At 42.8% G+C, this 20,199-nt stretch overlaps 1 protein-coding gene across 2 annotated transcripts in view; it reads right to left on the bottom strand.

Annotated features, from left to right (window-relative positions):
• Positions 1 to 700: 700 nt before the first annotated feature.
• Positions 701 to 20,199, bottom strand: part of tet1 (tet methylcytosine dioxygenase 1) — a 40,916-nt gene continuing 21,417 nt past the window's right edge. The window contains exons 1-11 of one of the 2 annotated variants that reach the window (XM_074675546.1): positions 19,407 to 19,774; positions 9,596 to 11,834; positions 9,078 to 9,168; positions 8,272 to 8,365; positions 6,077 to 6,285; positions 5,844 to 5,994; positions 5,527 to 5,616; positions 5,291 to 5,428; positions 5,022 to 5,198; positions 4,750 to 4,879; positions 701 to 3,870 (exon numbers count right to left, since the gene is read on the bottom strand). In XM_074675546.1, the coding sequence (XP_074531647.1) occupies positions 2,834 to 3,870; positions 4,750 to 4,879; positions 5,022 to 5,198; positions 5,291 to 5,428; positions 5,527 to 5,616; positions 5,844 to 5,994; positions 6,077 to 6,285; positions 8,272 to 8,365; positions 9,078 to 9,168; positions 9,596 to 11,834; positions 19,407 to 19,448 (4,398 nt within the window). In that variant the 5' untranslated portion in view covers positions 19,449 to 19,774 and the 3' untranslated portion in view covers positions 701 to 2,833. Of the gene's footprint in view, positions 3,871 to 4,749; positions 4,880 to 5,021; positions 5,199 to 5,290; positions 5,429 to 5,526; positions 5,617 to 5,843; positions 5,995 to 6,076; positions 6,286 to 8,271; positions 8,366 to 9,077; positions 9,169 to 9,595; positions 11,835 to 19,406; positions 19,775 to 20,199 lie in introns of those variants that run through there. The other variant, XM_074675545.1, reaches the window with a different exon arrangement.

Here is a 20,199-nt window from a genome sequence, read left to right as displayed (position 1 = left end):
ACAATAAGATCAATAAGTCAAAGACAAGCGTAAATAACTCCTTATTGTGGGAAGACAAAATAACTAAGATGTAGCTGCATTTCTGCTCAGGGCTTCTATACATATGCTTGACTCTTCATACATACTCTAAATTCAAGTCAGTATGACACAGTGGAACTCAGCATAATCATTTCCTGCAATGCTTGTTTCTCAATTAGTTTTTGGTTGTGATGTAATAATCATGGGATGTAGATTCTCTAAAAACCTACACTCCCGAAACACTCCTGAGTTAAGACTGGCTTAATAAGTACTCAGTTTACTGAGTCACTAGGAAATGATCTTCTCCTCAAAGTTAGTGACATTTGAAAAGAAAAAAATGTCACAGAGTTATCACTTCTGGACGCAAATTGCACATAAGAGGTATGATTCATGCCCGAACATTAAGAGGACAAAGTCTAAATGACTCATCACACATTCCTCAGCACTGAGTCATACAGTATGCTGGTGTGGGAAACTCAGAGAGGAAGAAAAGTCAAATGCTTTTTGGATATGTTTGAATCAAAATTACCCTTAATATGAGCTTTGCTTTGAGTATAAAAAACTAATCAGCTTTGGCTTGAATAAAAACAGGCTGTAAGTACACACATTTCAATGAACAACTCTCTCACACACACACACTCACTCACACAAACTCAACAAATAAGGTCAGAGGAATTCATGATCAGGTCCAAAATATAAATATGACTTTATTTCACAATCCCAAAAGAGATCAGCCGTCCATAAAAGGAATGCTAAATTTAGCCTCTTCTCAAGTCTAAACTGGATATACTTTCAGCAACATACAGTAATTCAGTTTCAAAATAAGCAAGATCATCCATTGTCTAAACACCATTAACAGTACAGTAAAAACAATATGGTTCACATACATATTTACAACTTTTCTACCAATAAAAGTTTTTTTTTTTCAGGTTTTTTAATGCTGGTGCTAGTTGTCAGTTCCTCGTTGGAGACTTTCAATGTGGACTGAGAGTGTCCACATTACAACAATAGAAACATTTACTAATGCAGCTATATCGTGTTCAGAAATGTTCTTTCTAAAAATTTATCTTTTTTTAAAAACGGTGTACATTCACTTAGCTTGTGTGTATGTTTGAGCATTGACAGAGTTTGGTTAGCTGTGGAAGACATTTGAATAATCAACGGACATCTGCACATTAACTTGCTTTTGACGTGTGAGTTACAAACGTGTCTCAGTCTGATGTCTGCAAAATAAATTATAAAACTGAATCATAGCCAGATCAGTGTGTGCTGAGTTTAGAAAAGCACCATGCAAGCACCGATCAGCTAATCAGGTCAGATTGATGTACTGTTTTAACCCTGACGTCTTGATCTTGTAGCACCAAAGGGCAAAGGACATACGTGTGATGCTCCTCCGGCACCAGCGTTAGTGTGAAAGATCATGTAATGAAATGAGTTCTTACAATGAAGCTCTTCTTTTTTATGGGTATTATTAAAAAATACAAATCTTGATTCTCTAGGAGATGACCCTCCTTTTCAGACCCTGTAAAAAGTGATGTGTAAACAAAGTCTTCCCAAGACTTGAGCACCAGGGTCCACTTAGAACAACTGAACAGGGCGTGATGTTTGAGTGGTTTTCCAACACAAGCAAAAAAGAGGCAAAAGAAGAAGTTTGATAAATCAGCACCTGTTGAATAATTTGTTTTCAGAGTATGGACACAAAAAACTTGCAAATTCTGTTGACATTGCAGACACTTTGTGATTTTTGTTAAAAAACAGATGTCTTGTTAGCACCATTTCGATGTACAGTAAGTTTGTGAAATCCTACAATCACATGTGTGCTTCAGGAAAGACTTTTAAATTTCTTTTCCTGGTGGTGAACATTTTTTAAGTGCCAATAATGATAAGCACTTTGTTGTTGCAGCATTTCCAAATTCCTATCATGCTGAATTTCTCGAGATATGTATGTCATTTTTAATCGAATAAAAGAGAAATACTGTAAATATCAAACTGGGTTCATGCTTAGCTGTCATATATATCTCTATCTGTACATACATGTTCAGGCTTATGGGTTGGGACCTTTTCAAGTGAAAGTAAATAAAAAAGTGCTTCTTAATATGCCACACATAGCTGTGAATAAAAGACAACCCACTTATACACAGAGGAAGCAAAAAACAACAACAAACCAAAAAGTAAATTTCCTCAATGACCTGCCGACAGATGTCAGAGGCAGCGGGAGGAAAAGCACGATGCTACATGTGACAATCTGTAGTAAAGATATGCACAATATTAGTCTTGTTTTCTACATGATGTGAGTTTGCTTGACAAAGGTTACAGTGAGAATGGCACCAATGTAAAAAAAAACCAATGAGGCTCCTCTCAAGAAAAGAGAACCACCGGCTGAAAATAAAGAGCGAAATCCAACTGTACAACATAGAATCTGACACATAATGAAGGTTATCATAGAAATCTTGCAGTAAACAGGCTTACACCAGGAATTAAATAGAAATCGTTCTGATCAGAATAAATAATCACATCTTTTTTGTTCTTAATCATGTATATAAAAACCAGTTTAAAAATGCTTCAAAGCACCATCTCTTTACATTAAAAACACCAAAACTCACAGTTAAAAAAGCCAACAAACTTTGGTCTTCCTCGTCACTCAAAGGCAGAGAAGAAGAAGGACAAAGTGAAACAAACAGGTATTAGAAAAGCACAATGAAAACCACGTAAAAATGAGAGTAGCAGTTTGAAGTTGAGGTAAGGCAGAAGCACAGGTGTAGGAGTTTTCTGTGTGTGTGTGTGTGTTTGTGCATGTGTGTGTAAAACGTGTTGACTAAGTCCAGCGGTTGTACGGACCCGTCACTTGGGTAAGAGCATAAGGGGACATGGTGATCACGCTGTCCCTCGGCAGAGTCCACGCTTGACGTGTTGCGACATTCATCTTCCTCTTTGCCTCCTCTTCCTCCTCCCCTGTTTCCTCCTCCAGCTCTGCATCTCCAGCTCCTTTGCCGTTCTCCATCCTCATCCTCTCTGCCTCCTCCTCCCTTTCGCGCTCACGCCTGGCCATTTTTGCATCCCACATGGCCATCCCGTGTCCCGGCTCGTTTAAGGACTTGTGCTGGTAGAAGACCAGGGAGATGCGAGTGGGGTGGTGGCGATTCGGGCGGAGGATAGGAGTAGTGGCGTGGAGCTCCCGACGGGCACACTCTATCAAAATGGAGCCATGTGATGGTGCCACAGCGACGCCACCTATATTGTGGTCCAGGAAGTTGTGCTCGCTGTCTGACCACACTTCCTCCTGCTTGACTTCCTCTGGTGGGAGCGGGGGAGTCTGCTGGGGAAGGGGGAGAGATGAGAGCAGAGGGAGGTCGTGACCTTTGACCTCGCCCCTGAAATCTCCGTCAGCCCTGTGGAGTCCATTGAGCCTGCTGAAGAGGCCCTCAGAGGTAGGTCTAGGGGAGAAGGAGGAAGGAGGAGGAGCACTCCCGCTGGGGGAGGGTCTGCGCAGAGGAGAGCAGTGCTCCTCGTTGGGCTCAGTTTTAAAGGTATGGGGGTAGTCACTAAGGGGGTTATGTCGAGGTATTTGTTCTGATAGAACACTGTGCTCACCGGATGATGGAGAGTATCCATTCACAGTGTCACTTACTGTCTTATAATAAAGAGCTGCACCGTTCTGTCCAAACTGCAGGCCTGCCAGGCCATGGTGGCTGGGAGAGATGACCTCCTTCTGTGGGCTGACCCCTGCGTCCAGAGGGGGGTAGCTGCTGGTGCTCTGGTTGTAAGTGCTGGGTTGGTTCCTCTCTGGTAGGTACCTTCCAACGCTGGCAGGTCTTTGTGGAAGTCTGTAAGAGCTGTAGAAGGCCTGTGGCTCTGTTTTGGATGGGGTAAAATACAAGTATTTCAAAAACACTGACATATTAGGCAATAAAAAAATTAATTGAATTAATTACAGAATTTGTAATTAATCTGATTAATCACATTTCAATCTCAATGTCTGCTTAAGGTCCTGAAATAAAGAATTTTAATTCTAGGACATTACCAAATTGTAGTACATGACTAATCAAATGAAAACACGAAGAAGAGAAGATTTTATAAATCCAATTTTTTTTTCAACTGGCCAATATTAAAATGTCTGTGTTCGCTGCCATTGACATCTATGGAGGCAGGGTCTGGCGGAGCTTGTCAATCAAAATCGTGCTTGTAAACTACTGTGGGTGAGAGCAGTGTGCTCTTCGGATGAGAGCTCAGCATGGATATGAGGAGAAGATGTAAGATGACAAAAAATAGCGAGATGCTGCAAGTCAGAAAAGTTCAAGCAGCTCACGCTCCGACTGAGGATGTGTCGCAGTAGTTTGGAGAGGAAGACGTGAGAAATGATGACAGAGATCATGGAGAGGATCAAAAGATTCAAAAAAGATGGATGGCTTGAGATGAACGCGATAAGAAAAAGTATGTTTTGTCCGTTTTTTGGATCAATAATAGGAAGAGAAACATAAAAGAAGAGAGTTCACTCTTCTTAGGTAGTTTTGGTGTTTACATAGTCATAGAAAACAATATTACTTGGGTCTTGAAAGATTGTGCAAGATGCTATGAAAATGAGGCAGCCAATGAGTTAATCACGTTAATTTTTATAATGCATTAATTTGCGGAATAATTAATTTATCTAATTAACGTGTTAAAGTGACAGCCCTTGTATAAGTATTAATTATGTACATGTATTGTAATATGAGTAGAGACTTTCTTGGTTACCTTTGTTGGGGGTTTCACTTTTCACCTTTCCAGGTGTGAGAGGAGTCAGACCGAGCTTCTTCTGAGCTTTCTGACGAGCTTCTTGTCTAATCTTTCGGGCTGATTTCACCGGCTCAGCCAGCAGACGCACCTGAAAACACACCAAAACACATCCCTTATTTATAAAATTCTGATAACTGTTGAACGATATATATGTTCCCTTCAATTTGTAAGTAGCCTGAAAGACCACCAACATAACTCAGGGAGGGGACTCTGCTTTAATGATCACTCACCTCTCTGGGGAAGGAAGACAGAACTTGCAGAGCACCACTTCTCATCTTTTCCAGCTGACCCTCAAACTGTCCGAACTCATCCCTGTCAGAGATCCTGTAAAGTGGTAGAACGTGAAGCTGCTCATCTTCTGGTATGTTTCGCACTGCACGGTTGTCTTCCTTCGTTAAAGTGCAAACCTAAAAGAAAAAAGGTAGTAGAAAAATAGTTGTTCATCCAAGCGCTAGGTGTGTGACTCAACACACTGTCAGCACAGTCTTAGCTTGCTTACCACAGTGCTGCCGTTATTCATGTTGTGAGTGTCTTTGTGAGCATGAGCACAGAAATCCACGCAGGCTGTGACCCCAGAGAAGGGACGTCCCTCTCTCCTGCCCAGCCGGCAGTCCCCTCCTGTCATCTCATTTTCCACCTATGAGAGGTGAAAGGACAATTCATGCAAAGAGTTTAGTTTGTTGTCGAGTTGGAAAGAGATGAACGTCATGTTATTAGGTGATTAATATTCCTTACCTGGTTTTGGAAGGCCTCAGGAGCCAGTTTTTTGTACAGTGGGGCGAGGTCAGTGGCAAGATTCTGAAGATTGCTCTCTATCTTATGCTCCTATAAGTAAAATAAGAAGTTATGAGTTTTAGGATGAACATGAAAGCATCTTATCTGGGATGATGTGGGTGTATTACTCAATATATGCCACAGAGATACAAAGATTTGATCAAATCAGCCTGAAGTTGCTGCAGATAAGAAACAGAACTGAACACGATTTCATTTAACGAAACAACAGACCTCAATTTAATTGAATCCTCTATTATTTATTTAAAGCCATCCCTCACCTCCTGTGGGTAGTCTCCAAGCAGACGAAACTTGCGTGGCACTTTGCTGCGGGCAAATTTACAGCCGTTGAAGTACATGCTCCAGGAGCAGCCGAAGGAAAACGAAGCTCCACAGGTGTCTGGGTCCAAACCCTGGCACGCACACGTACGACTGTAGAAAGGATGAATAAAGGGTCAAAAAGAGTCAGGATGGATGAGAGTAACTGATAAAAAAGAGACGATGAGGTACTCACTCTTCATTGAGGGCACACCGACGGCTGGTGGGGGAGCCGTACTTAAAGAGAGTCTCCGTGAGCTCGCTGTAGAGATGGTCCGCCACCGGCCGAGGGATCCCCTCCCAGGCCAAGATGAGGATCACCAGCACGGCCGTGTCACAGTAGTGCCCTGGCCGCTGACGGACCAAACACAGCAGCTTCTCCTCCACGCTGCCACGACGGATCACCTGCCAGAACAAGAGCAACACTGAAACATTAACACACAGAAAAAAGGGTTTGATGGTTTCTGTACCTCTCATTTATTTTAAATATCTTCTTTATCTTAATGTCTTAAACATGAAGAGTAATGTTGAGTCCTTTTGAAAAGAATTCAGTTTGTGGCTGTCAGGCTTTAATCAACTTGTTTAGTGCAAAAAGTTGAAGTTTTCTGTCCTTTTTTTAAACAAAGTTTATTTAGGATTTTTATAGAACAATTCATGACATTAGATGATTAGGTTCCCCTGACTCCCACCCCCCACCCACAGTAACATTGAGGAGGCCACTCAATATCAAAGGGCATAATAAACAAATAAGAAGACAAAATCACAACAGCAAAAATAATAATAGTAAGGGGGGGGGATAAATAAAGATAACATTTATATAAAAAATGTAAAGGTCCCATATTATATAAAAATCACATTATTAATTTCCGGGATTTGCCGACGTCAGCGATTCCCTATTTTGACCAATCAGGAGCAAGTCTGACCTGATTGGTCCACCAGGGCTGATACCCCTTAACCCCCTCCCCGCTGCTGGAGAGAAATCTCTCCAGCAGCGGGGAGAGGGTTCAGGGGTATCTGTGGGGGAATGCTAAAGTTCACTGCTTTGTTTTTGGCTGTAAACAGCCTCATAGTTCCATGCACAAGCTTCCCATCTCAGAAGAAGACAAGACTAAGTGTCTAGAGTTCATTTAACAAGGAAATGTGCCAGCTACCCTCAGTAAAACTGTGCATGTGTGTGCTAGTCACTTCACGGCCGACTGCTTTACCAACCATCCACCAACAAACCTGGGACCCTGGAAATGTGAGTATTTTGAATGCTGTGTGCTGTGGAGCAGATGTAAGAGCTTTTCCTCAGTGTCCCCTGTCTCTGTGTTAGCTTCAGGATGCTAACTGTAGCTGCGGTTAGCCTGTTGTTTTAGCCTATAATGTTACGGTAAACGAGCTTCGCTGTTTTCTAACATTGTGCACTCTAAGCTTGTGGCGCCGCTCTCAGTGATGCGGAAGAGCGGGGCGGTATCAGCGGTGGCTCATTTACATATGAAGGCCACGCCCACTAAATCAGAGCGTTCTGAACAGAGGGGCTACGAGAGCCTGGAAACAATGCTGCTGAGCTTGATTTATTGGCTTTTTGGACCAAAACATGTTACTACCATTTCATGAAGACATCAATGATCCATATGAAACTGCAGACAAGGAGCGTAATATGGGACCTTTAAAGGTTACCCATTTGTAAAGTAATCAGAGCTTTATCTCTCAACATGATTTAAAAACAGCTGCCATATCTGTAAAAACTTGTCACCTGACCCCCTGACACTTTATCTTCTCTAATTTGATAAAATAGAGCATGTCTCTTATCCACTGTGTAAATGATGGTGGGTTACTGTCTTTACATCTCATCAAAATTTGTCTTCTGGCTACAAGTGTGGCAAAATGTAGCTTTGCTTAAACTTTCCCAACCTTAGATTTTGAGTCATCATCTGTCTTTTTTCAAATGAAATGTTTAAAACATTGATCTGTTTCATTTTGGTGTTACTGTAGCTTAGCAGTTTAAAGGTTGCCTAAGAGATTGGTTACATAAAAAAGGCTTGGAAGCCTACACCTTTTCACTTATTTCAACACCCAGTTGTATTTATTTATAATTCTCTCATGACTCTATGTGAGTTTTGATGGCAAAACATTGTTAATGCAGACCAGAATAAGCTAAAACTAATTTTAATTGTTGAATGGCTTTGAAAAGAGAATTCAGTTTGGGACAACAGTGTAATAAAAGTTAAATTTAGGTGTAAGCCTTGACATTTCTGTGTTTGAAAAATGACTTTTTGGTTCTGGTGACATTTTGGGAGGGCTTGCATAGCTGTGGTGAGGACAAGAATCTGAGAGGGCACTTAAACATACAGGATGCACACTCACAACAAAAGAGCACAAACATAAACCCAGACACTGGCTACATACCCATTTAGCTATTGGACACCCCTGGGAGCTCTTTCCTTCTTTCCCAGTGTAAACAACAACTTCCACCCGTACTGCATTCCCTTTGGTACCATACCTGTGACAAACACACATTAAAACACACAGATGTTCATCATAGAGACATGACAGCACGCAGCTTTAATCAGCATCAGGTGTATTTATATGTTTTAAAGCACTAATGCTGAGTCTGAACAACAAAATGAACGTGTAACATTTTTGCTGATTTTTTACATGTGTAGGTGATGTTTCATAACCACTGTTTTGACTGTTAAATGTGTTTCTCACAGCTAATATTTACAGCAGAAATGTAAAAAGGTCTGTTTCCTCAGCATGTTGTGAACCAGTTCATCTGCTTTAATAACTCATAAGAAAGCATCAGTCTGAATTTCAGTCTGCAACTTCTCACAGCAGCTTTAAAATGTTTTTAATTAAGAACAAGAAAGCAGAGTGACATTTTTCAGTTAAGTGCATCTTTCAGCTGGACCCTGATGGACCTCAACTTGTTTCAAACAGCCTGTCATCTTGGTTTACAGCCCCTCGCCTCAGCTCCAGGGGTTTCCTGTTTCAACATGCTGTGTGTGTTGTGTTGTGTGTAAATGTGTGCAGCTAAGACAGGAGGGAATGTGTTGAGCTAGCTCAGCAATGCTTCCTTTTAGTGACAGACTCTTTGCTGCGAACCCGCCCTGTTCCCCTGCCACAGCCTGTAGTTGACGAGTAACCTCACAGCTTGTTTGGAAGTAAAGACGCCCACATGTAGACAGTGTACACACACAGAGCGGTGACTGTACCTGTTCTCCATCAGCTCTCTCACTGCAGCAACACTAGGACCTGCCCCAAGGTGAGTATAGTAAGGACCTTCCTCCTTTTCAATGATTTGATCTGCAGAGAGGAGACAAAAACAATCAATCTCAAAGAGTTTTATCATAGTTGGATACAATTTCCCTTATCCCAGAGCCACAGGCTTTAATGTATTTGAAACACACAAGTCATTTCGTGGGCCCTCATCTTGAAATTTTGAAGAACAAATAGTTCAAAACAGCTAACCAAGTCTCCACAAATTATCCCAAAGCCACCTCCAAATAAGGCAGAGAAATGTGGCCTCCTTTTGCATGAATTGGCCTCTAAATTAGGACACAGCTTGTGGGTGCATGTGTGTGTTTTTGTGTGTGTTTGGATCGCAGCGAAACAGACAATGAGTTTTACTCTGAGGTGAAAAGAATACAGTGTGATTAAGTCACAGATAATCTCATGTGATGCTAATGCAGATGCTAAAGTTTTCTGAATATTTAAAGTAGCACCGACTCACCAACACATCGACAGCTCGGAAGATCAGCCAGTTTTTTGGAAGGAGTATTGAGCAGGTTCTTGGTCGGGGTATCCAGAAAGCTCAAAGGAGACTCCAGAAAGTTGTTGACATTGTTCTTGATTGGAGTTGACTCTGCAGAGTCCCCGTCAGTAGCCGTGGACAGGACAGTGATCGGTCCTGACCTCTCCAGCTTGTAGTAGCCCTGCTGGCTCAGAGGAGGGGACCTCGGAGCTCCTGAGAAGCCGTTAGCCAGGCCATTGTGCCCACAGGGGTGGCTGGAGAAAGTGGTATTTACTGGGCTGGTGTTGGGAAAAGCATCGTGCTGTGCTACCTGAGATAACAAAGTCCTTTCACACTCTGGCCCCGTTCCTGCGGTGTGACCGTTACACGGACTGTGGTGATAGGTTGAACCATTTGACAGGGACCATGGTTCCTGACCTGGAGTGTGGTGGATCCTTGTGTTAGGGCTGTAGTTCAGATTCTGTGCCCCTATGAGGGTTGGATTGTATGTGCTACTGTGATGGATGAGCTGCCTCCTCTCCTCCTCAGCCTCAGCCAGGTACCTCTTCAGGTCGATCTGAGCCTGAGGCAGAAACAGGTTCCTCTTGTGGTGGAGGCCTGATTTCCCCTGATGGAGAATCTTCTGGCCTCTGCTCCCGAGTGACATCTCTCCGTTATGCTTGCGCTTTGATAGAGGGGTCCTGCCATTGATTCCCCCATCACTAATCTTCTTCTTTCTGGGCTTCGAAGGCGTGGTTTTCGGTTTCCTCGTGGGAGTCTTTTTCTGGCTGGGGGGGAGCTGTGAGTTGTAGTTGTATCTTATGGCGGACACAGGTGTTCCTTTAGGGGGGTTATTCTCTAGCTGCTGGTTGTGTCGGGACTGGATGATGAAGGCGAGGTCTGCCAGCTGAGCGGCCACCTCCTCCTCATCCCTGTTCCTCCCAGTTCTACTGAGTACCCTATCTTTGTCATCCCCACAAAAGCGATCATGATCTCTCCTGAACTTCATGTCGCTTGGATCTTTGTAGCAGCTTTCTGACTTGATGTCGTGAGAACCAAAGCCGTTTTCTTTCCTACTTGTCATTCTATCACTATCTGAGCTGGCGTCGAGGAGGTCCTGCAGAGAAAGCTTTGTGTTTGAGCCGGACCCCTTGGAGCACTGGATGACATTCCCTTGTCTGGCCACAGGAGGGCGTATGACTGATGTCTGATGAAGTGGTGAGCTGATGACGGAGACTTTGTTGTAGTGGATAGCTGCTGTGGGTTTGGCTCCTTGCAGGGTTGTATTTGTGTTAGAAGTTGAAAATGGGGCAGAAGTAGAAACAGGATGTTCACACTTATTCTCAGCTCTAATGGAGCCTGGGGTGCTTTGAGGTGTAGCTGCCAGTTCAGTCAAGGCCTCAATAGCAAGAGCTTGTTCAAAACTAAGATTCCTCCTCTCAGCCAAAGACTGCACGCTCAGCTGTAAGACACTTGGAGGAGGCTCAGTTTTGACAGGCTGTGAAGTCCTTTGTACGCTGACAGGAGTGCTTTTCTGACAAAAGTTGTTCTTAAAGTCTTGGGGCTCTTTTTTTATGAAGTGCAAATCTGCCGGCTCTTTTTTAATGGAGCAAAGAATAGAAGAACGTGAGCTGAAAAGTTCCTCTTCAAGTCCCTTCCTCTCTGTGACAGAAAGACACACGACGGCTGCCAGCGTGGACAGCGGGTCTTCGCAGACTTCATCGAGATCGCTCAGCTTAGAGGAGGCCCGCTCAGGGATCCACGTCCACGGCTCCTCCAGCTTGATCTTCTTCAGAGGAACTGGTGTGTCATCCTGAGGCACCTTGAGTCCACTCTCAGAGCCTTCTTTTGGGGTTGCAGCTATTACAGTCCTTTGAGGCTCTGATGCAGTTATAGTCCTTTTAAAAGCAGATTTCAGATGAGACTGTGACCCAGTGGTCATGGTAGCACCGTTAGGTTTTGTCAGGTTATCAGACGATCCGTTCTGAAAAGTCATAGAAGAGCAAACATGTTGGTGAGGTGCAGCATCGGTCAGCTGGAGCCCAGGCTCTCTTTTGACAAGCGCTGGCCGCCCGCCTTGGTCCGAGGCCAGGTTGTGGGTGAGTGAGTGGGTGATGTGGGGAGATGGTGTATGAGGTATGTGGCCTTCCTCCCCCTCATCCTCCTCCTCTGCTGCCGTGTGGGTTTCATCCATCTGTGCCTTGCCTTTGCCATTGACCGACCCACTTTCTGGAACCACCTGAGACAGAGAGACACAGGGAGGGAAACAAGGAGCGAGGTGACTCAACAAGCTTTGGCAGAACACGGTTATTCAGCTCGCTCTAAACAGTCACGGCACACAGCACAAACAGATTGCCTCCCAGCATGGCATGAGCATCTGCTGCAGCCACTTTGGAGACAGTGGAAAATATTACGGCATGTGAAAACTAAGAATCTGTTTACTTTAGATGTTGAAGAAACGATCTGTAAACAAAACTAATAAAAATTAAATCCTGTCACTTCACAGTCAAAGCTTCAATCAGCGCCTCATTCTTGATTGAGCTGAGGAGTGTTAAAGCCACAGACCTGGAGGTATCCAGAGCCAGAGAGTGAAGATCCGGAGTCACGCTCAGTTCATGATTACGTCACCACTCCAGGGTTACTGAGGGCATGTGAGCAATGTGCATGTACATGTTGTGTTTGTGCTGGCTTCGTGGGTGTGTTACTGTGAATGTTAGCACATGTGATTATTAACACTGCAAGCCTGTGGGTTGTAAAGTAAGTGATTAACCCACTCTGGGTCTTATCCAGACACAGCTTGACCCTCCAGCTGAGGGAGACAGCCATCCAAAGGTCCTCAGTATTGACCAACTGATCAACCTTAAAAGCTATTTTCAATACAAAGTACAAAGTACCACAGCCTTAAGTGCAGGCAGAATGGACACAAACCCATTAGCAGAGAGGAGAAAAAAGAATTGATTTCAGCAGAAACAGAAGCCATGGCACATTTTTCAAGCCTCTGATGACGTCGGATGTCAGGGCATTAGTTAAGATGCTGTCCAAGACAACAAAGGAGCATTGAAGCTAGTCCTGCTGCAGTGTTTCTGCAACAGGAGGCAACAAAACCTTCTGTGATCATATGAGTAACTGCAGTAAAGTCAAACTGCCTCTAATTTCCTGATATCAACCCTCATCATATTCCCATACTAAAGCCTCAGCAGTGGAAGAATGATTAGAATATGCAGCGTGACAAAGATAAAAAACAATTGTGCCATCATGTGCCAAGCCTCAGCTGACAAAAGGAACAAACCGGGTTAAAGAGCTGAAGGATATGTGTGCTTCACTGTGAGCTGTGTGTGCCCTCTGTGTTCATGTGTGTGAGGAGCATCCAATTTCCCCTCTAATGAACTGACAGGACTGCAGGGTTCCCTGAGATCTGTTCTCTATCACTGTTTACCTAGCATAAACACCCATTAAACTCCATCACTGACTCTGTTTGATGCAGTTTACAGCAGGAGATGAGCGCTCGTTGTTGACAGATCAAGAGCAGGCAGCGGCACTTCAATCTGAAGCAGATTCCTGTAACATACATAACAAACAACAAACACTGTGTAACTTTTTGCTTTTCTACCAGACTAAAACTCATTTATCATTACATTACTACAACGGTACTCCATTCAAAAGAACAGAGGGGCAAACTGCAGGAAAAGTCAGCTCTATCAGCGTGTGGAAGTGAACCATTGACCAGGGATGTGAGCATTAAGTTGATAAGCCTAGATTAATATTAATTTTTTAAAGTGTTGGATGTTGTGTGAGCTGTAACTCAACCATCCAGTAAATATCTACTGCTACATGTATAAAAAACTCTGCTACCCAAATGTAAACATGCACAGAGGACATATTAAAAGTAATGTACAGTTCCATCTAGAAGTTAAAGGTAAAGTAGTATGTTGGCTGTATCTGCCCAAACTCACTAGAGAAACTTGAGCAGTGCAAAAAAACTAAAATCTAATCAAGTGCTTTTGTCTTATTTTACGTTAAATTGTCTTATTATACTGGATATTAGCCACATTCAACTAGTCAGTCCAGGAAAATTTCTTGTTTTAAGTCATTAAAAAAATAGTCCTGAATTGCTTGTAACAGATAAAAATAATCCGCCAATGGATGCTTGAAACTTGAAAGTTGATTTTTCTTGTTCCATTGGCAGATTCTTAACTTGTTCCAAGCAATTCAGACCTCATATTTGTCTTTAAATTACTTAAAACAAGAAATTTTTCTGGACTGGTCAGGTTGAATGTGGCTCATATAAAGTCTAATAAGACATTTTCTACCCAAAATAAGACAAAAACACTTGATACACACTTGATTGTTTTACAATGTTGTTTTTATCTTTTGTTGTAAGGTGGCCTCGGGTGTCATGAAAGGCACCTCCAAATAAAATGTATCATTATTATTATTATTATTATTATTTATCATTATTATAAGATTTTATTTCTTTGCAGTGAGCAATGCGTCACCAGAACAGGCATGTATAGGCTAAATATGTTAATCCAAGATTCTGTTTAGTGAAGCCAAATAAATGGACTTAATGGTTGGTCAACATACACTTTTTTTGTTTAAAGAAGCTGAGCAAAGAGTTACTTTAACTTCTCCTACCACTGGCCGACTTCCACCCCACTCATGGCGTAATCAACTCGAGCTTGATCATGTTGGAGGCACTCTCAAAAAAGAACAGCATTGAGCTTGCAGGTAAAAAGGATTTTTGTTGTACAAAACAGTATATCATTGCCATGTTCTTTGCTGCACTAATCGGTTGGACTGAGAAAATACATTTCATAAGCTTTTGACTACCTAAATTATCCCAGATCGGGGTAAGGAGTGTAAACTGTGGAGAACACTGTGGCTGGCTAAGCTACATCAGGACTTCCAAGGCTCTGTCATTAACCTCAACATTTGAGTCTGTTCACAGCATTTCCTGTCAGGTTGGTCGTGTTCTTTGTCCATGGCATCTTAAAACCACACTTAAATATATTTGGATAGAGTATAACTTTGATTAAGAGGTTATTCAAGGATTAATAGTACATAAGTAAAACTCGATAGTCTTTCAGGGGCTTTTTCAAAGTGAGCCTCTCTCAAAAGAACATCATTTATTCTGTGGACCTCCTCTTCCATGAAAATTATAGTAGTAACATCTTTGTTTTCATATCTTTGGGTAGATGATGATAAGGATGCTAGCTCCTTGTGTGGGTTGCTCCCGTTTACTTGGCGTAATTTCTCAAAATATCTTTCTTTTTCTTGCTGGCTGAGTCTTTAATAAAGAGGTTTACTGTGCTCCGTGCATTTTTCCACACTTGTTGGCGGATAAGATATCTTAAAATCATATTTTACTGCACTTCTATCTCCATCCGTTCAATATATGGGTTTGTGTACCTCCAATATGGCCGCACATCCGCGTAACTACCCAAATCGTGATGCCAGTGCAAACACTGATGCTCGCTCTGCTTTCCCTGGGGAGCTTCGCTGCTGCTCTCCCTGCCTTAGCTTATGAAATATGCACATGAGAGCAAACTGAGGTATGCTCTCCCTTCTCCAGGCTTTCGCACATGGAGGGGCAGGGAGCTCTCAAAGTCATACCACCAAAAATAACTCACTGAATGCAGAAATAAAAATCTTTTGACGAGAGCAGTCACGACTCAGCAGGGGAGTTGCTTCAGAATATCCCAACCATTAAACTTTCATTGACTTAAAAGGATATGGTCCCTCCTTATTGAATTGGGGTTGTATGAGGTACATGTTGGAATAAGTGCATGAGGCAGGGGGAACCAAGAAATCTTTATAGAGAAGCTGGTCGGCAACCAGCAATGAAGCTAGGCAGACAGAATTATCTCCACAGTGTAGTTAAGCTAATTTAAACGAAGTCAGACCCAAACATTGAATATGGAATAAATCGTGTGTGCTCTACGTTAAAGAAAAAACAAACCACTGGGTCACATTACTGCTTAAAACCTAACCAAAAAGTAGAGCTGAGATTTGTCCATTTAACATACTGAGACATTCAGGGTAAAATGGAAACAGTGTCTTTGGCTTTCAGGCATGTCCACTCAGTTAGAATTGAGCCTTGTGACATCCCACATGTGACGGCAGCTGAGCAGAGTCATGATCTCTTATTTATGAGGAAGAAGGCACTCTAATAAGAGATGAAGAGCTCCTCCAGAGTGAAAAGCTCCCAATCTCAGCAGAAAACAAAAGGTGTCAAAGCCGGCACCGGGGTCTAAGAGGATTAATACTGAGCAATCTGCCGCACTGGTTTAAAGAAGGCTGTTGGTTAACATGAGACGATCTGTTACTGGGCTTTGTGAGTTCATTGGGGAGATTTCTGGTTTGACACCCAGGTTTGGAAACTGAAACTGTGACAGCAGATCTGACAACCGAAAAAATGGCTGAATTAAGTGTTTGACCACAACTGAGCTCACAGGTTGGAGAGACAAGAAACATTTTGTTGTGAAGGAAAAACAGAAAACAGCAATATTTGTTTAGAAGTTAAGAAATCTGAAGCCACTGGAACAACTTTTATAGCTTCTGGAAAGATTTATTTTCAGCGTGATTGTTGACAATCCAAAAACGTGCTATTCTGGATAATAACCTCTTTTTCTTCAACATGTGAACCCTGCTGTGGCAAATCTGTTTCTTGCTGTTGGTTTTATTGGCTGAAAATGTTTTTCTCTCTGTGGCACAGATGGATAAAATTTCACCATGGCATCACTTAGTGCAGGATCTGTACTGATGTAATGAATCCAAAGGGAGAAAGCCAAAATGAGAACTGCAAAATCTTATCAAGTGTTTTTGTCTTATTTTCAAAAATATAGAGTCATAGTAGAGCCACATTCATCTAACCAGTCCAGAAAAATGACTTATTTTAAGTTGTTTAAAAACAAAAATTAGGAGTGAATTGCTTCACAAGTTTAAAAAAAATCCACCGATGGACCAAGAGAAAAGTTACTTGTATTAAGACATTATTCTAGTTTCAAGCAAACTTTTCTTGTTCCATTGGCAGATTTTTTTTACCCATTACAAGCACTTCAGACCTCATTTCTGTCTTTAAATAACTTGAAACAAGACATTTTTTAGGTTAAAAGGTTTTTAGGTTTACCCTCATTTTTAGGTTTTAGGTTGCTAGGCGCCTCCCTGTTGGCTATGGCTGCCTTTTGCAGCAGCTCTCTCTTCTTTGTCCGTTTCTTGTAATTTTTTCATCTTTTTTTTCGTAATCTTTGTATTTTGAATGGATCATTACTTTGTATGACTTATTTGCTGGTCATGGACACCAAACTTTTTGTGGTTTCAGCGATATTTTTACTACTTTTCCCCCTGTGTTTGCTTGGAGATCCTACATGTAACCATGGCTGCATTGTTAACATGTGAACTTAGCAGTTAGCAGCCTGTAGCATGTCAATGCTAACTGGTGTAAGGCCTGATGTTTCCCACAAGGTGAGGAGAAGGAGGTGAGGACGACGTGCTGGTTCTCAGGTGTGAGCTCAGAAGTGACGACATGGACCTGTCCTTCCATCCATCGTTATTGGGAACACAAGATCTATCTCCAATAAGATGGGCAAGCTAGCTAACCCAGCAACAGAGGGAATACGAGAAGGCAAAGTAGCATCATGCTATTCACAGACATGGCTAACAGCGCAGACACTAATGCCACATTGGTAGAACTTCAGCTGCTGTGAACAGACAGGATCCAGGAGACAGAGACTGAACAGACTGCTGAAGAAGCTCAGTCCTGGACCCTGTGGAGGTGGAGGCTGGCTGAACTGGAGAATGATGGACAAGCTGTCATCATCTATTTTCTTGTGGACCTTTTTGCACTTTCTATACACTTTCTTACTTTTGTTTTCTTGATTGCTGCTGTGACTTCAATTTCGTTGTACTTGTTACAATGACAATAAAATTCTATTCTATTCTATTTTTCTGGACTGGTCAGGTAAATGTTGCTTGTATTGAGTAAAATAAGACAATTTCTACTTATAATAAGACAAAAACACTTTTTTTTCAGATCCCTCTGTGATTCATCGCACCTTCGTCCCTGCACACCTCCTGGCTGTCAGGACTCTGCTTTACTACTACTACTAGAAACACGCTGATGTAACCGATATCTGGAGCTCAGGCTGAGGCAATACCAGAGCTGCCAATGTAAGAGGATGAGCTACGCGCTCCACGCAGCGTGTGGAAAATGACCCACCGCCACGCTCAAATGAAAGCGCGAGAGGACGTGTGAATCAGACGAGGAGAGGGGGAGAAAGAGTGGAGAAAGGCAGTGTGTCTGCCACAATAAACTGCTTTCAATGACAAAGCAGCGCTGGCTGGCTTCCAGCACTGCACCAGACACACGCGTGTCTCCACGCATGTGTGTTTGTCAGTGATTCAAAGTGTTTGGGATCCAGATCTGACACTGAAGTAAAGCAACAGTTTTTGATTATGTTACAGCCAGGCTTGTGATAACAGAGGAGCCTGACGCGGGATGCAAACACTCAGTCACATGCTCTCATTTAGCCACAGCGTCTCTAGGGACTGCTGACTCTGTGATGTGTTACGGCTGTGTCTTTGTGTTGTGTTGTTGTGTCTACCTCAGGGTGTCTGAAGTCACTTATGTTGTGCTGTATTGGTTTAAATGCACACACAGTTTTTTTTTCTCCTTTATCTTATACAAACATACACACAACCGCTGCGCCTGTCACTGCTCTCAAAATCAACAAAACACACGCTAGAGTAGCTGAGGGAGAAGGCTTTACACAAACACACGCTCAGAGACCTCTGCTTAGCAACAAAAGTGTGACCGTCAGCGCCACATGAATCCCAACAACCCCCTTTGCTCTCTAATGGGTCTCCGAGGAAGATGGAGTGTGTATCTATTATTAATCCCACAACATGACAAAAAAACACAGCATACAAACACTTCACACACATGAGTTCAACGACTCAAACGAAAACGACAACATATAGATTTTATAAACTCTCAGCTGTAAGGAAATCACACGCTGTTAGATTCTCAACCTTGACACGAAAATACAACGAAAACCAAAAAAGCTCACTTCCTTCCTGGCTAAGAGTGTGAGTAGTGGTTTGTGTGCGCTCTTACTCTACACGTGAGAATTTCCCTCATTCATTGAGCGAGTGCTTCCTGCCTCACTGAATGTCACGTAGTCGACACATGAAACATACAGGATGATAGAAAGAAAAACAGACACAAAGGAAAGGCTTAAAGGTGATAATAAAGTACAGAACGCCGCATTGGATCAGGCTTAATTATCCATAAAGTTGTACACATTACGACCTTTTATACAAACCGCACAGTAATAACATCGTTTCCTCAACAGCCAAACAAGTAAAGCCTGCCAAATAACAAGTTCTGATCTAAAGCTTAGAAGCACTCCACTTCTCGGCTAAGCTTTCAGAAAACAGCAGGTGCAGAAATATGGCTGTCCTGAACCACTGCAAGAGGGAAAAGGGGAAGCAAAGGGACTCCTCACACACTCCAAAACAGACGTGCAGCAGGGCAACGACCAGAGAGCTGTCTGTTATTTTGGAAACGGACTTCTTTCTCTCTGACTTTGTTGTCACATCCTCTAAACGTCACCTGGAAAAGACAAGGCAAACACTCACAAGCAGAAGCCGTGCAAGGAACAATAACAACCCCAGCGTCCAAGTGTAACCTTCCAATCAGCCAAATCCAGGATGGCAGAGGAAGCGACAACAGAGGATAACCTCTTGATGAGCTTCACTGTAGCTGCCCCCATCTGCAGCAAGACAATAGACCCCTGGGTGAGCACTTTACCTTGTCTGTCCTCGGGAGAAGCTCCTCCACTTTAGGCAGCATATCACCTAAAAGGTATTGGTGGCCATCTTGCTTCGCCTTCCTTCAGCCTCAAAAGAAAACGCTGGCTACAGTAGCCGTGTGCAGGGCAAAGCTCCTGGGTGTCATGACTAGGGTGACTGTGAGCCGCTGTAGCAAAGTGCTGCTACAGCAGAGGCACACACACAATCGCTGCGCACACACACGGGCAGACATATAGACACACACATGTAAGGGATGCCTCTCGCAGACGCAGACAGAGACTCATCAGCCAATGGCGTGAGGACCTTAGCGGCTTGTAAATTATCTTCCATGCCTAGACTCTCCTAAACAAAGGATCCCCTATGTGGGCTCTTTACTCCAGCCCTACACACATGGACTGGAGGCAAGCTGTGGAACGGATACTGCACACATGCTGGATCAGGATCAGAGAAAAACAACTCCATCAGTGGGAAGGGATTAACCCCTGAGGAGGCTGCGAGGGATTTTTACTGAATCTTTGCCATTAATGCTGCAACTGGACCATTTTACAGGGGACTTGATGAGCAGACTGATGGTTTTTTGTTTATTCAAAGAATGTCAGGAAAATTTATCATGTCTTTGTGTGACCACTCCTAACTGAACAACACCATATATTTGTCTTTTGTCTTTGTTTTTTTTACGTGACACAGAAATTTAAAGGTCCTGTCTCGGAGGAAAGTAAGCAAGGACGTCAGAGAAACCGATAATAACCGATACATTGCAAAATCCTTTGTCTGTCATTAATTCAAGGTAA

The sequence above is a fragment of the Halichoeres trimaculatus genome, unplaced genomic scaffold, assembly GCF_033239565.1.
Source record: "Halichoeres trimaculatus isolate MK-OKI-2021-1 unplaced genomic scaffold, fHalTri1.1 fHalTri1_scaffold_8, whole genome shotgun sequence".
NCBI lineage: Eukaryota > Metazoa > Chordata > Actinopteri > Labriformes > Labridae > Halichoeres > Halichoeres trimaculatus.
This window is presented reverse-complemented; position numbering and strand designations above follow the sequence as displayed.